At 62.2% G+C, this 14900-nt stretch overlaps 1 protein-coding gene across 2 annotated transcripts; it reads right to left on the reverse strand.

The window, feature by feature from the left end:
- Positions 1-633: 633 nt before the first annotated feature.
- TMEM179 (transmembrane protein 179) lies at positions 634-14409 on the reverse strand. 2 transcript variants are annotated; one of them, XM_058567847.1, is made up of 4 exons: positions 14006-14409; positions 6400-6537; positions 4826-4904; positions 634-3354 (listed from the first exon to the last, which is right to left on the reverse strand). In XM_058567847.1, exons 1-4 carry the CDS (start codon positions 14308-14310, stop codon positions 3175-3177), a joined length of 702 nt encoding a protein of 233 aa, XP_058423830.1. In that variant the 5' UTR covers positions 14311-14409; the 3' UTR covers positions 634-3174. The 2 variants fall into 2 exon arrangements, 1 of the variants encoding a protein (XP_058423830.1); XR_009223774.1 differs by lacking the exon at positions 634-3354 and having other exon boundaries at positions 4847-4904; positions 5993-6537.
- Between the last annotated feature and the right edge of the window lie 491 nt (positions 14410-14900).

Consider the following 14900-nt stretch of genomic DNA (forward strand, 5'->3'; position numbering starts at 1 on the left):
TTCCAGATGGGGAAACCGAGGCTTGGAGAGGTCAAGTCACCTGCCCGAGCCCACGGGGCAGGCACAGGCCTCAGGCTCAGCCCCCTCCAGCCCTGGCCCCATCTAGGGGATGCCAGGAAGGGGGTGGCCTCCCCCTGGGCCTGCAGTGAGGCATGAGGCAGCCCCCCATTCCCACCCCACCGTCACGGCCCACTACTCTCAGCCCAGGGCTATTCACTGCAGAGACAGGCTCAGCTCTGGAGGATCCACAAGACTAAGACCCCTGTTGCTTTGGGGAAAATATTCCTCAAGATGCCACCATAACCCTGAGAGATCCGAAATTTGAAATCCACCCTCACCCCTGGGGATGCCTCAATGGGAGGCGGTGAGAATCGAACCCACCAGAAAATGCGCAGATGTGAAGGCACAGCCACGAGGGAAGGCCAACTCCGGATTCCCAGTTAGTTCCTGAGGCTCCAGGAACACACCGAATGCAGTTTTTTAAATCTTAAATTAACAGCGGATAAAACAATGAAGGCAAGATGAGCTGAAGATGGAGGAGGGCAGGCAGAGAGAATCGCGCCCGCGTCCGCGTCGTCCACATTAGAGGTGCAGGCATTTTGGGTTTTATCTTGACTTTGAGAAATAGATACATTTGAGTTTAAGAATCTTTACTTTCAGTTTAGCCAGAAGTAGAATTAGAACAGGAATGTGGGTCATCAAACAGCAGCTGGAGAAGCAAGGCATCGTGGGAGCGAGCCGGAGTGGACCCACCTCAGGGGCCCCAGGGCCACGTCTGCCTTCCTGCCTGTCCCGCCCCGCAGGGGGCCCTCCCCTGCCCACTGCAAGGGCACGCAGCTCCTGCCTGGTACCTCCTCCCGGGGCCCCACTGTCCCTTTCCAGGGAGCTCCCGGGACATGATGTCTGGGGGTGCTGCGTGTAGCCGGCCTGAGACAGGCCTGTGGTCAGCGACAGCCCGCTCTGCAGGCGACCCCGGAGGCAAGTGGATGCAGGTCTCTGCTGGTCTGATCAAGGGGCTGCCCCCACCAGCTGGGGGCTATCCACAAGCGGTAGCTGCCGAGGGCAGATCCAAACCTTTGGTGGACCCTCAGGATCCAGAAGCCACGTACTGCCCCTGCTCCTCCTTCCAGGGCCCAGACGGCTGCTGCCCGAATGGGGGACGAGGCAGCGCTGCTCCACCTTCCACTGGGAACAGGCGAGGAGCTCTCAGGGGCTGGAAGGGTCCCACGGCTGGAGGATTAGGGTTGGCATGCGGGGCCGGGGCCAGACCACATCCACTTAGGGACCTTAGGTTCTGTCAGAATACCTCCCCAGAAGCCCCAGCTGCTCTGCCTGGTGCTCTCAGCCAGGCAGAGCACCTCTGAAATGCCAGAAGCCTCAGCCCCCCGGCCCTGACCTCTCTCCCAGACAGGCGCCAGCTGAGCAGCACTCTTACAAGGGACCTGCTGGCCTCATTTCCTGGGCCCAGGCTGCCCGCCCCACCCGGCACCTCAACCCAGGCCCCGATCCGTGGCCCCTGGAGGCCCCGTGGACCCCCATTTGGGAGACCAAACAAGCCGCTGGCGGTGAGAGCCACATGGAGATGTGGGAAGCAGGGGCTTTCCTTTCCCAAGGCAGGGGGTGGGCAGCAGCGGGAGGAAACTGAGGCACCAGGCCAGCCTAGGAAACTAACATGCTTACTGAGCCTCTGGGGATGGTGGGGTCTGCTCCATCTTGGGTGCCCCACTCCTGGACAGGAACAGAGCAGTGTGTGTAGGTGCGGAAGCAAGGGAGCCCCTCAAGGGGGGTCCACAGCCAGGCAGCCCCCGCCCTGGTTCCTAGTCACTGAGCTCGCGGTTCCCCGCAGCTCCTCCACCTGCCCCTGGGGGTGGGTGGTGCTCTCTGGGGGCCTTGGTGAGCGGACTCCGTAAGACTGGAAGGCAGCCCCTCTGGGTGAGCCCCCACCATGTGGATGAGGTCAGAGGAACTGCCCTTAATGCACATGTCCTCGCAGCTCTGATCTCCGCCCGCACCTTCCCGTGCACACACTCGCACGCTCACACTCACACACTTGTGCGTGTGTGCACTCATATTCTCATTCTCACTTGCACTCACACACTTACATTTACACACATTCACACACACTCACACACCTTCCCACGCAGACCCACACACACATTCACACACTTATATGCATGCATGCACATTATATGACATGCACACTAATATCACACACACACTCAGACCCCCACGTGCACTCAGACACCTGCGGTGGCCCCTGGCCCTATCCCCCCGTCCCTGCGAGGTGGTGCCCCCAGAAGCCCATGTCCCCGTCTCTGCGCCAAGCACGGGTCCAGCCCACACACAGTGAGACAAATGCTGGGGCCCCAAGGGCTCCGAGCCAGGCCACACGGGGATCCCCCAGGCAAGTCCTGTGACAGGGAACAGAGGGGACCAATGAGCAGGCTCCCCCCTGGGCACCGCGGCCGCTCCCCAGGATGCCCACGCAGCCACCACCTGACTCCAGGCCTCACCATTGTCCCTGCACTTTCAATGCTGAGACCGGGTCTGGCCACCTGGGGGCCCTGGAGCAGGAGAAGAGGGCGACTCAGCCCTGGGGGGGTCCCTGGCCAGAAGGCGGGGGATGCACATGAGCTCCTTCCCACACTTGACCCTCTGCTCCCAGGTCTCGGGACTCCTGTCCCACACACCACTCAGGAGCGAGTGACGAGAGTGGCGCATGGTCATTGTGGCTGGTGGGGTCACTCCGGGGACATGCGCTGCTACCGTGGAATCGTGCATGGAATCACACCTGGGCTGGCTGGACTGGAGACGGCATCTGGCCAAGGCCCCGGGGCCGAGCGAGGACCACCAGAGGGGTCTGGGAGGGTGGAAGTCCTTCCACGAGGCTTGCCAGGCCAGTCCCACCAGGACAGGCGTGTCGCAGCTGCGTGAAGCCTGGAGGAGGCCCTCGCAGCCCCAGGTCTCTTGGCCCCGGCCCCTCACCCCCCTCAGTGGCACACTCATGGTGGGAAGGGGCGCTCGGGTGAGCGGTCACTCACTACACACAGCACCAAGGGGAGACATGCAAGGCTGTGGGGCCGGGGTGGGGGCCCAGGCAGAGCCGCCGGCCGCTCCTCCAGGACAGGCCGTGTGCCCGGGGCGGGGGGGCATCTGGGGGCCCGGCTCCCCGGCCTAGATGACGGCACTCTTCTCCTCTTGGAAGGAGGCGCGGCGGGCCGGCCCGGCCAGCAGCAGCTCCTTCTCGTGGACGAGGCTGTCCAGCAGGTCCTCCTGGCGGTAGTTGTGGTGCACTTTCAGGAAGGCCAGGATGGTGATGGCCAGCCAGGCCAGCCACGAGGCCCAGAGGCCAAACTGCAGAGGGAGGAGGGCAGAGTCAGGGGGCTGGCCAGACCCAGCGTCCACCGCCCGGTGCATCCCCAACCCAGGAAAAGGACGAGATCGGCTGGGAGAGGAACGAGGTGCTTCCTTCTCATCAGTCATCACTTCCCAGCATCCGGCGGCCCTTCCGAACCCCAGGCTGAGCAAACGCTTTCGGCAGCTCTGCCCACACCCCCGCAGGCTGGGGTCCCCTCGGGAGGGCAGTGGCCAGGGCAGCTGGGGCCACTCAGCTCCAAGGAGAGCTCGTCAGTAACAGGGCCTCCTCCAGCCTCTGGACTAAAATGACCTTTCTCTGCTGTTTCCAAACAGTTGAAGGAGAAACAATTTAATCCGAGCCAGGCCTGAGCCGCAGTAAGGGGGGCCCATTTGAGGGTATTTGTCGTCAGACGCAGCTCCCACCTTCCTTGATCTAATTGGCGCAAATTAGGTCTGAAGTGTTTTCCACCAAATTTGCGTGAAGGTGTCTGTGGCAGTGTTAGCCCATCTCAGCAGACGACCTTCAGTCGCACTGATGTCCAGCCCACCCCCCCACCCCCCGAGGGTTCCTCGCCACACTAAGAGTCCTCAGACCAGCCGCTGGCCAACAGGGGCCTTGGGAGGCCAGTCCGGGGTCCAGGAGTGGACCTGGGTGCCGGCGAGCTACGCCTGGTGCTGGAAGCAGCCACCTCTCAGGGGGCGCCCCCTCATCAGGCCATAGGTGTTGCCCCCCCCGGCACCGACGCAGATGCTGAGGGAAAGGCCCTTACTGACCACCGACACGTCCCGACATGCCTGTGTTCCAGCAATGGGGTCTCCAGAGTTGCACCATGGTCTGCTGGAGGGCAGGGGACAAAGCTTATACAGGGCAGGGCGGGGGGAAGAGGGTCCCCTCTTTTGGGGGACTCCTCCAAATTCGCAGGCCAGATCCCCTCGCGCCCTTCCTCAGACAACACCTTGGCTTCCCCTGGCTGGGGGACAGCCCTGAGCCCTCCAGCACTCATCTGAGGGCGCCCACTCGGAGCCAGGACCAGAGTCCAGACTCCTTGACTGGCACTGCAGACCAGGATGACGCCCAGGTACATGTCCAGCAAGGCGCGGCTCGGAGCCACAAACTCACTCCCCGGGGCCTCCTCGCTTCTGCAGATCGTGCATGCTGTTCCCTCCTCCTAGGACACGCTGCACCCTGCCCCTCCCCACATCCACCTGCAAAATTCCTGCTCAGTCTCCTAGTTCCAGCCCTCCCGTCCCCTCCTCCAAGAAGCCTTCCCAACTGCTCCCCCAGCGTAGACTCACTCAGCTGTGCTCACTTGCTCCTCTGCCTGGCTCCGTCCTTAACTACGGTTTCCTCCCCGATGGGGGGGTGGAATGGGCTGTGCTCTCAGGGACTGCTCAGCAGTGAATGGCCCCCTCCCCAACAGTGCCTATCTCCCTCCCTCCCTCCCTCCCTGTCTGGAGCCCCGCCTACCTGGGCAATCGCAAACTGATCATAGAAGGCAGAGTTGTCCACGTTCAGCTCCAAATCGATGTCCTGGAGCTCTTCGCAGCTAAAACAGCAAGACGCAGGGGTGGAAGGTGACTGCCAGGCCACTAAGTATGGGAAGCAGTGGGCATCACCCAAATGGTGAGGGGGCTATCCCCAGGTGTGGCAGATGGGAACCTCCACATTCGACTGTGCAGCAGGGAACCTGCAGACTCAGCCCCATCCTGGACCTGGCGGGGGACACCAGGGCCAGCCTCTGCTCTCCTGGAGACTCTATCCCTGGCCCCCACTGCAGGTCACGGGCTCTAGAGCAGGGGTGCGGGCTGCTGCTTCCAGCTCCTCAGTTCCCAGACTGAGCTGCACAGCGGCCCTGCTCATGTGCCACGGGGGCACTGCGGGGCGGCACAGGCCACCACTGACTAGCAAAGCCCTAGATGCGGTCCACAAACTGTCAGTGGGCAGCGGGGCCGCCCTGGTCTCAGATGCCTGGAGAGGGAGCCCGGCAGCCCAGGTACGCCCTGGGGGTCTGGAGGATGGGGTTGGGGGGCAGGAAATCATGTTTGTGAGGAAGAAACTGTGGGTGCCCACACCCAAGGGCCTGCCCACGGTCTCGGAGGTGAGGAAGCAGGTGGCCTGGGGGCAGCAGAGCTCAGCTCAGCTTGGGCGAGACGCCACCCACCACTGGGGGCTGCCCTGATGAGGACCCAGAAGGAGCCACCCACCCAGGGTGCTCACACTTCCCCCTGGGGTGTGCCCAGGCTGCTGCAGAGGCACCCGGGGACCCCAGGGGAAAGGTGCAGGATAAGCAGGCAAGTGCCCCCCACTTCAGCCCTTTCATCCATTTTATACATTGGGGTTCCAGGTCTAATGTTGCTTAAAGAAAGAATCTGGAGCTTCTGGGAGAGGTGACCCTAGGTCCCTGCCTTTCTAGGGTCCTGCCTGGGGCACTGGATGATGTCCCTTAGGGCTAGGCAGCCGGCAGCCCCACTCCAGGGGTCAGGCGGTCACCATGCTCCACCCCCAAGCCAGACACTGACCCCTGCTCAGGGCCCGGAAGGCCTCCATCCCCGACCCCTGCCTACCCGAAGCTTCTGCTCCTGTTCCTCACCATCACCACCTCCCAAACCCTCCTGGACTAAAGTCCCTGATTACCATGTCCGGCCTGGGCCTCTGCCTCCGCAGGGTGGGATCTCCAGGACCTTCGGCTGAGGGGCCACATCTAGCCTTCCAGGACCTGCAGCCCACCCTGCGATGCCCTTTCACCCAATCATGTGACAATGACCAGGCAGCTGGGATCTCTGACCTAACGGGCCTCCACCCCCCACCCCGGATCCACCCCTAGGGCGTGGGGGCCTCGCTCCCGTGTGAAGCTGTGGGCTCCTTGAACTGGGAAGGGGGTATTGACATGGAGGGGGCGGGTGTGAGGGAAGGAGCTGGCTGGCTGTGCACAGGTGGAGGGGGGGCACTGGTGGGATGAGCAAAGCCGTGGGCTCAGGACAGAATTCATGCACAGAGACATCAACCAGGGAGCAGCGGGGGCGGGCGGGGTCCAGGTGCACCTGTGGGGCACGGTGCCCTTCTCCGTGACGGCATCGCACCACATGGTGAAGCCCACGCTCACGATGGTGCTGGCAATGAAGACGAGGAAGACCACGAAGGCGCTGACCAGGAGGTTCAGGAAGGCGTAGAGGAAGGAGCTGCATGAAGGACGGAGAGATCACTGGGGGCCAGCACCCCCGGGTCCCTCTACACCTCCTGCAGAACCAGGAGGGGCAGGCCCGGACCCTCGGGTTTCCAGCTGGGGTCTGGGCCCCAGATTGGGGGATGTGGCTGAGTGGGGCCACCAGGGGCTGCTTTTCCCTCCCACAGCTGTCCCTCACCCCACAGTCCCACATGCCAGCCCCGGGCTGCCCATCCCATCCTCCCAAAGACCCAGGAGTGGGAACCATGGTCACCGCGTCTTATAGAGGAGGTGGGGCTAAGATTTGCACCCAAGGCCACTTGGTTCCAAAGCATCGGAACCAGCACACATGCCAAAAGGCAAGACACCCTTCCAAGGTCATTCACCACACAGTGATCCACCCAAGGCCATTCCCCACATGGTCATCAACACAGCAGGCCCAGACCTGTGTTAGGGGCTTGCCGAGTGACCCTGCTCTGATTGCTCCATTGAAGCCTAAAAGCCAAGCTGTGAGCAGGGCGGGTCATGGGAAGCAGGAGGCCGGGCTGTGAGGATGGAGCTCGCTCAGGGCCGGGGCACATGGCCCCACGGGGGTAGGGCCTCCCTAGCGTCCACACGGGCATGGCCCCCACCGGGGTGCCTTCAGAGGGAGTCAGTGTTTGCTCTCTAACAACATGGGGGTACGGGGTTGGCAGACTCTCCCACCCTGCCTGCAAGCATCCACCATCCCGCCTTCTCTGCGTTGCCCCATGAGATTCAAGGTCCTGCATGGAAGCCTCGGGTTGGCTGAGCCTGGGTGACACTGAGGCTTCAGGGGGCGGAGGAGACCGGAGACCGGGACAGCAGCCCCACCCACCTCTAACCCGCCGCAGGTTTGATGTGAACGTCCGTGCTGTCAGCACGGATCTGAGGAAAATGATCAACCAAACGGGCTTCCCAGCGAACGTTCACTAAACAAGGGCTCAGCCGGAATCAGCCAAGAGAACATCAAAGCTGCCGCCATCAGACTCGGTAACTACGGCGTGGAGATGGATGCACGCTCATTCATTCATTCCTTCATTTATTCGTTCACTCGGCAAGCACTTTCTGAGCACCCGCCCACCCTGTGCTGGGCCCTGAGGACACGGAATAAGAAGGGGGCACTCCTGGCCCCAGGAGTCACCTCAGCCGACAGGCAGACGATTCACCGAGGTCACCATGCCCGACTCAAAGCCCGCATCACCCCGCTGCTTTACAACAGCTGGACTATCTGCGTCTCTGGGAAAGATCCACAGGGCTGTCGTCAATGGCCCGTTCCCCAGCCACATCACTGCGCGGACGGCAGGACAACCCCACAGGGCTGGAACCCCCAGAGCCTCAGAAGAGGGCGAGGCAACAGAAACGGTCTCAAAGTTGGGCTGTGACCCCAGCGATCACACCAAAAAGGCAGGAAGGCGGCTGGCCAGCATGTTTGCACACGTACGCTCATACGTACACATGGGCGGCTCTGCACCCGGTGTCGAGGCCACGGTGACGGAGGTGAGAACCGTCAGGCCAGCACATCCCACGCCCACTGCACAGTCCCAGAGTCTCCCCAGATCCTCTGGAGACCCATCCTGGCAGCACGACCTCCCCTGAGCTGACTGGGCCCCATGGTGCTCTCCCAGCCCAGGGTCAAGGTCACGTCACCGCAGAAACTCCCTGTGCTCGCCTCTCAGCACTGCCCGTGCCCCGTGGGTGTTTCATCGTGTGTGGGGTGCTCTGCACCCCTGTCCAGCAGGTCATCCATGGGCTGCTGTCTTCCTCCTGCTCTTCAGGTCATGTCCCCACTCCATCCTCTGCCCAGGGGGCTGACCCCGGTGGACAACAGCAATGACCACCGCCCACCACCACCACCCCCAGCTACTGGCTGGAAGTAGCTGGAAGGAAGCCAATAGCTTCCTGTCAGGGGATGGTTGGGAGTGGGAGAGGAGGTGGGTGCTCATCCCCAGGTCTCTCCTAGGGGCTGCCCCAGGCTGGCCATGTCCCTCCACCAAAGGTCACGCTCCTCTCCAGGCGGTCCCTCCAGTGAGCGTGGTGACAGGGCCATTGCAGGGCCCCACACCTGGCCCACAAGTAGTCTCTGCCACCCACCCTCCTCGGTGCCCTCAGTTGGGTGAGCTATCTGTTTCTGGCTGCGACCCTGACGGACACAGCTCTGAGCTGCCAAATGCATCTGGCCCTGGGCGCTCCGAATAAGGGGTGGAGGCTATAGCCATGAAGAGGGGTACACTACAGCCCACCCCACCACCGAGGTCGTCACCAGGCAAAGCTGGGTGTCGAAACTGGCCCACCCCTCTGTCAGTTGTGTGACCTTCAGCACGTCACTCTGTGGGCCTCGATTTCTCCCTCCATAAATTGGGTAGTAAGGGCCCCCCTCACTGGGTTATTGTGGAAACTGAGGGAGCTTATGCGGGTGAAGGATGGAGAGCAGTAGCCGCCAGAGGTGCTCATGGGCACGGATTCCCTCCCCAGGACGGACCTCAGCCCATCGCCCAGGCAAGAACAGGCTCGTTGCTCTCCGAGCCCCACGCTGGGGGCGCCTGGAGCTCTGTGCCGAGGATGTGTCGCCACAGGAGGTGGGGGTGCAGGACGCAGGGCTGGGGAAGCTGCCACAGCTCCAGTGCCTGGACACTGTGGCTCGGGGGCCCGCTGTGCCCCTGTGGGGCAGCATGGGGCTGGGCAGGGCTCAGGGGTCAGGGAAAGCCCAGCCCATGGGAGCCCCCTTCCCAGGAGCTGGTGTTCCGAGGGAACCAGGAGGTTACCCAGAGCCTACACCCCCGTGTCTCTGCGTTGGATGGCCACTCCGCTCCAGCCAAGGAGAACACGGTGGTCCCAGGGGGCCAGGGACGAACTTCTTCAGGCAGAGCAAAGCAGCCCACCCTTGGCACAAAAGGCCACCTCACTGGGACAGCCGGTTCCCTAGGGGCCCTCCACCTGCTAACGTCCTCGTAAGTCCAGCAGAGGCGCCCGGTATTCCCGGACATGCCAGCTGCCCCCAGCGGACCTCCCAGGGGGAGAGATGGCCAGAGGGCAGACAGCCAGGCTGACCACCCAGCGTCAAACCTTGCCCCACATCTGTACCGAGCTCTAGAGAGGCACAGGCTTCTCGCTCCCTGCGTGGCCGGAAGCGCCCTCAGGGAACCCCAGCACAGCCTGATGCAGCCGACCCTGCCAGAAAGCTGCCCCTCCCGCCTCTGAGGGCAGTTTACAACACAGCCTCCCACTGTCTGGAGACCCCAGACACTCCAGCCGCATCCTTATTAAATGAGCAGGATTTTGGGGTCTCCTCCCACAAGCAGAGCATGGAGTCCCCATTCCACGAGATAGAGAAGGGCGCCACACTGGGGTCACTTCTGGTCAAGCCTCCTCCTACTCCTCTTGTCCATTTCTGGTCAGTTTCCTTGGAACCTGCCCAAGCTCTACAGATTTTCGAAGAATTTAGGTGTGTCCAGAGCCTCACCGGCTCTGGGCCCCCAGAGTTCACAATGCCACCCCGTCCCACTCCATCCCCAAGGACTGGCCAGGGCAGCAGTCAGGGATGGGAGCCCGGCACACGTAGGGTTAACTCCATCCTTCTAGGGCCTCTCAGGGTGCCTGTGTGGATGTGCCGTCTCCATGGCGACAGCTATCCCAGGAAGCCCTGGGAGCGATTTGCAGGCTGAGGGACACGTGTGAGCAGGCAGATGGGTTGTTTTAACCCAGCACTCCCCAGCCGTCAATCACCAACTGCTGCCACATGGACGCTCAAAGGGCTCCTGCTCAGGCAAAGCCACCCAGGCACCAGGGCCGAGACGCAGCCTCAGCTAGTCCGTCTGCCCTGAAATGGCAAGACCCCAGGAAGCCACAGGTGCCTCTGACTCACCTGCTCATTCATCCAGTCAGCAACCAGAATGACCCCTGTCCAAAAACCTGCCCCCATGGCCCCTCAGCCCTTCACACTCCTGGGCACAAGCTGTCAGGGCCCCCACTTTGCACAGAGACACCCCTGCATGAGGAGGGAGCTGGCACCACGGACGGTGTCTGACCACGAGCTCACCTCGCACAGACCAGAGGGCAGGGCTCTGCCCTCGGTGCTGGCGGGAGGGTGTCTCGGTGGGGTCCTGGGTGGTCTCTGAAGTTGGACTCTAGTCTTAAGAAAATCAGTGTGTACACTAACCCTTAGCAGGCAGGGCCGTCTGAAAACCCGAGTCTGAGGGGGGCAGTGGTGTCCTCACTGAGCTGGATGTCCAGGAGCCGTGGATGGCCCTGAGGGCCCTCATCCATCACACGAGCTCCCTCTAACTGCCCCTCCCGGCCTCCTGGCTGTCCTCAATCCCACTGCTGACCCAGCACCTCCTCGCCTGATCTACACAGCTTGACCAACAACTGAGTTGGAGTTGGCTTCTCCAGGTTGACCAGCTTGCCTGTAGCTGGACGAGACAGACCCAACCTTCCTGGGGATCCAGGACTCGCTGATACAGCTAGCTTGGAGGACTGACCCCTTGGCCAGATCTGAACCTGCAAAGATATCAGGGCCAGGTGAGTGGTGTGAAGCAGCAGATCTCAGGATGCAAGCATCTTTCTGTCCTGCATTCAACAAACACTAATTCGGAGACTCCTGTGCACCATGCCCTGTGCTCTGCCCTGAGCAGACAGAGATGAACAGGGCACACGCCTGCCTTGTGTCCATCCAGCCCAGGGTCCCTTCTGAGGGAGAGCCGTGGCCCGGATGTCCATGTGAGCTTTGACCTTGTCCTACAACCAGAACTAAGATGAAGGGTTGACCCTTCAACAGATACCATCACCGCTGACTGGCTGCCAACTGGATTGTGTGGTGGGCAAGGTAGGGGCAGGAGGCTGCCCAACCATGTGGCCTTGGCCAATAATTCCTGATGGCCAAGAAGGACATTATGCAACAGATGTCCCTAGAAAAGAGAAGGCTGGCCCCAGACTTGCCTGCCCATGACCAAAGCCTGGACAGAGGTCACTGGCGGTAGGACAGGTGAGTCCCTAGAACTGACGCAAACGGGCAGGAGACCGGAAATGTTCCTCCAACCGGGACACGTGGACGGGAGCACGAGCTCCCTCTGGCCTCAGAGGATGAGCACAATGAAGGAGCACGGAAACTCGCCAGGCCTCAGCTTCCAGACTTTAAAATGCGGACGGCAACGGCAGTTTCACAGAGCTGGTGGACGCCTTGTACGAGATGACGAGGGACAGAACCTGCTGTTACGGCAATCCCCAGGTTTGCTGCCCAATTTGTGTGAAACGGGTGAAACCCTGCACAACCTGGATTCTTTTCTTGCAGGTTCTGGGGCTCTTAGCTCCCCCCTGCTCCCAGCCTCTGGTGGTCTCTCCCAGCTCTGAAATCTCACATCACTCAGAGCCACAGAGGCTGGGCCCCACCTAGAGAGCTGCTTTCGTGTCCTCCTCGGCTGGACTCTGAACACCTTGAGGCCAATTGTCTTGTAGGGACACCCAAGAAGCTGGAATGACGGGCATGAGCTGACGGCTGAACCGTGGACCCCACATGGCCTGTGCCCACTGCCCTCAGCTTCCCAGACTGAAGGGACCTCCACCTACCCCACCGTGCTGACCATCCCCTCCTCCTCCTCAGAACCCATCTCGTATTCAGAGACGCTTCTCCTGCCCCTACTGGCCCTGGGGACACCAGGGTAACACCTGGCTTGGCCACATGGGTGCAGATGACAGGACACCAGCCATCGAGTGGGATGAGGGAAGGAGGAGGGGACCTGCAGAACACCAGCCTGGGACTGCCCTGGGCTCACAGTGGGCAGAGCTCCACCCCACAGCACCTGGAGGTCCCCAGGTTGATGCACAGCTTCCCGCAGACTCAAAATCCAGAACGTTCATGTCATGGGTTGAATCGTGTCCCCTATAAACATACGTCCAAGTCTTAACTCCCAGACCCATGAACGTGACCTTATTTGGAAACAGGGTCTTTGCAGGTGTCATTAAACTAAAGACCTCAGGATGAGGTCACCCTGGCTCTAGGGATGGCCTAAATCCAGTGACCAGTGTCGTTATGAGAAGAGGGGAAGAAACAGAGAGGAGAGCCCGTGTGGCGGTGGAGACAGACTGGAGTGGGAAAGCCCCTAGCCCAGGAACGTGGAGGGCTGTAGGAGGCCACCAGGAGCTAGGAAGAGGCCCAGAAAGGATTCTTCCTCCAGAGGGAACTAACCCTGCCGACAGACACCTTGATTTTGGACTCTGGCCTCCAGAACTGTGGAGAATAAATTGTTTTAAGCCCCAAGCTTGTGGTCCCTCGTCACAGCAGCCCTTGGAGACCCATACACATGGTTGGTGAGGTTTGACCCCTCCTCCAGCTGTCCTCACCCCTGCACAGCCCTGGCCAGCCCTATCCTCGTCACCCTGCAGCCACCCCTCTTCCTCTCTCTGGCCCCTCTTTCTGCGCCAAAGCCAAGCCGAGGGCTCTCAGGAGTCCCTGCCTGCCCTCCTTCTGCCCACTCACACCTCAGAGCCCTGGCTTAGCTCCCAGCTCCCCAAAAGAAGTGAAGAGCCATTAAAAACTGCCAACAAATGATGGACGGGGTGAGGGTTGGGGTAGAGTTTGGGAGAGGGCCTGGATTTCCTGGTTGGATGTGAGGGCAGGCGATGGGCGGGAGTGGCCTCCTGGGACCTCCGCCGGAGCCCTGGGCTGCTAGGGGCAGAGCAGTCCATCGCCTGGAGCGTGGGGGTTCCACGGAGAGCCCCACAGTGTGGAGGCTCATGGGGGGCTACCGGCTGAGGACCCCACCCTGTGAACCACATCCCACTCGCTCCCAGAACAGTGCCAGGGCAGGAAAGGGGAACTGGAAAATGGAGGCCAGGAGGAAGGGAGGCTGGTAAGGACAAAGCAGGGCCCTCCCACATCTGCTGCTCCCTCTCTCGCATCCCCCAGCAAGGTCTGAGCGCAAGCCCTGGGCCTCCAGGGGCTTCCCTCCTGCTTTCCTCCGCCATCACCCTTCCCAGGACGATGTGGATGAGGGCAGGATCCCCAGTACGCCTTGTCGGCACTGGCCGGCCTGGTCCGTTCCCAGTCCGCTCAGAGCAGGGCGAAGGCCCGAGCCCGGGTTGGGAGCTGTCCGCGGTGCTGACGGGTGTGGGCCCAGCTGAGCCCGTGAGGGAGGCCCAGGTCTGCTCGGAGATGACGGTGCAACATTTGCACCCCAGGGGCGGGGGTGGAACGCCCGGAAGCGCACTCGGGGAGGGAAGCACTGGCCGTGTACTGAGGACGGGTGATCGTCATGGTCCCTGGGTTCTGCGTGTAGACAAAGGGCAGTTTGTGTGGACGTGTGAGGGCCCAGGCTTGATATTTTCAGGCCTCAGAACTGCCGGGTAGATAGAGGGACTCATTCCCTGGGGCAGGAGAGCTTGGGGGCGCTGCGGGCACGGACGGGGCACGGTGCCCGGGGTGAAGGCTGCGTCCGTCAGGGCAGGGCGGCCGCGAGACCCTCACTTACCCCTCGTGGCCCTTGCAGAGAAAGAAGAGCGTGCGCCAGGCGTGCGCGGCGGCGAGCAGCAGCGAGAGGAGGCTGGCGAGCAGGCTGAAGCGGCAGGCGGCCGGCGGGCCCCACTCCTGCACGGTGAAGCGCTCGCGCTCCTGCACCGTCAGGTTGGCGCTCAGCCACATGCCCTCGGTGAAGAGCAGGCAGCGGCCGCGGAAGTCGTGGCCGTTCTCGGACAGCGGCACGACCACCACGAAGCTGAACAGGAAGGCCAGGAAGTAGCAGACGCACTGGGCGAAGAGGAAATTGTTGAGCGCCATAGCGGGGCCGGGCGGGCCGAGGAAGCTGCCAGAGGAGGCCGCGGGGCCAGGCGGGCGGCGCGGGGCGAAGGGCGCGGGCCGGGAGCGGAGGCCGCCGGAGACTCCGGGCGCCGCACGCAGGCCGGGCCGGGGCCGCGCGGGAGGCTGCGCAGTGGCGGCGCCAGCGGGTCCTGCGCGCCCCGCCCGGGACGCGTGCGCATGGGCCGAGCGCGGGCCGCGCCTCCGGTCAGCACCACGGACAGCTCCTGGCGGGCACGGGGCACAAAGCGGGAGACTGGGTGGGTGCGGGCCACGCTGGAGGAAGGGTACACCGATGGAGATGCGGAATGGAAACCGGGAGAGGGAACGGGGATGTTGCTAGGTCGACTTATCGAGACCATTAACTCTGTGCCATTAAGGTACCAGGAGCTACCTGTGTGGGCCTCACACAGGCTGGTTATGTCCCCAGTTCCCCATTAGCGTTAAGGAAAGAAGGCTAGGAGAATGAGGTTCTGGAGGGACGTGTCCAAGATGCCCAGAGTGAGGGAAGGAGTGAGGTTTGCAGTCCAGGCTGGAATTATTCATTTGGGGGGTCATATGGGGGAAGGGGA

The sequence above is a fragment of the Diceros bicornis genome, chromosome 24 (assembly GCF_020826845.1).
Source record: "Diceros bicornis minor isolate mBicDic1 chromosome 24, mDicBic1.mat.cur, whole genome shotgun sequence".
In the NCBI taxonomy this organism is placed as follows: domain Eukaryota; kingdom Metazoa; phylum Chordata; class Mammalia; order Perissodactyla; family Rhinocerotidae; genus Diceros; species Diceros bicornis.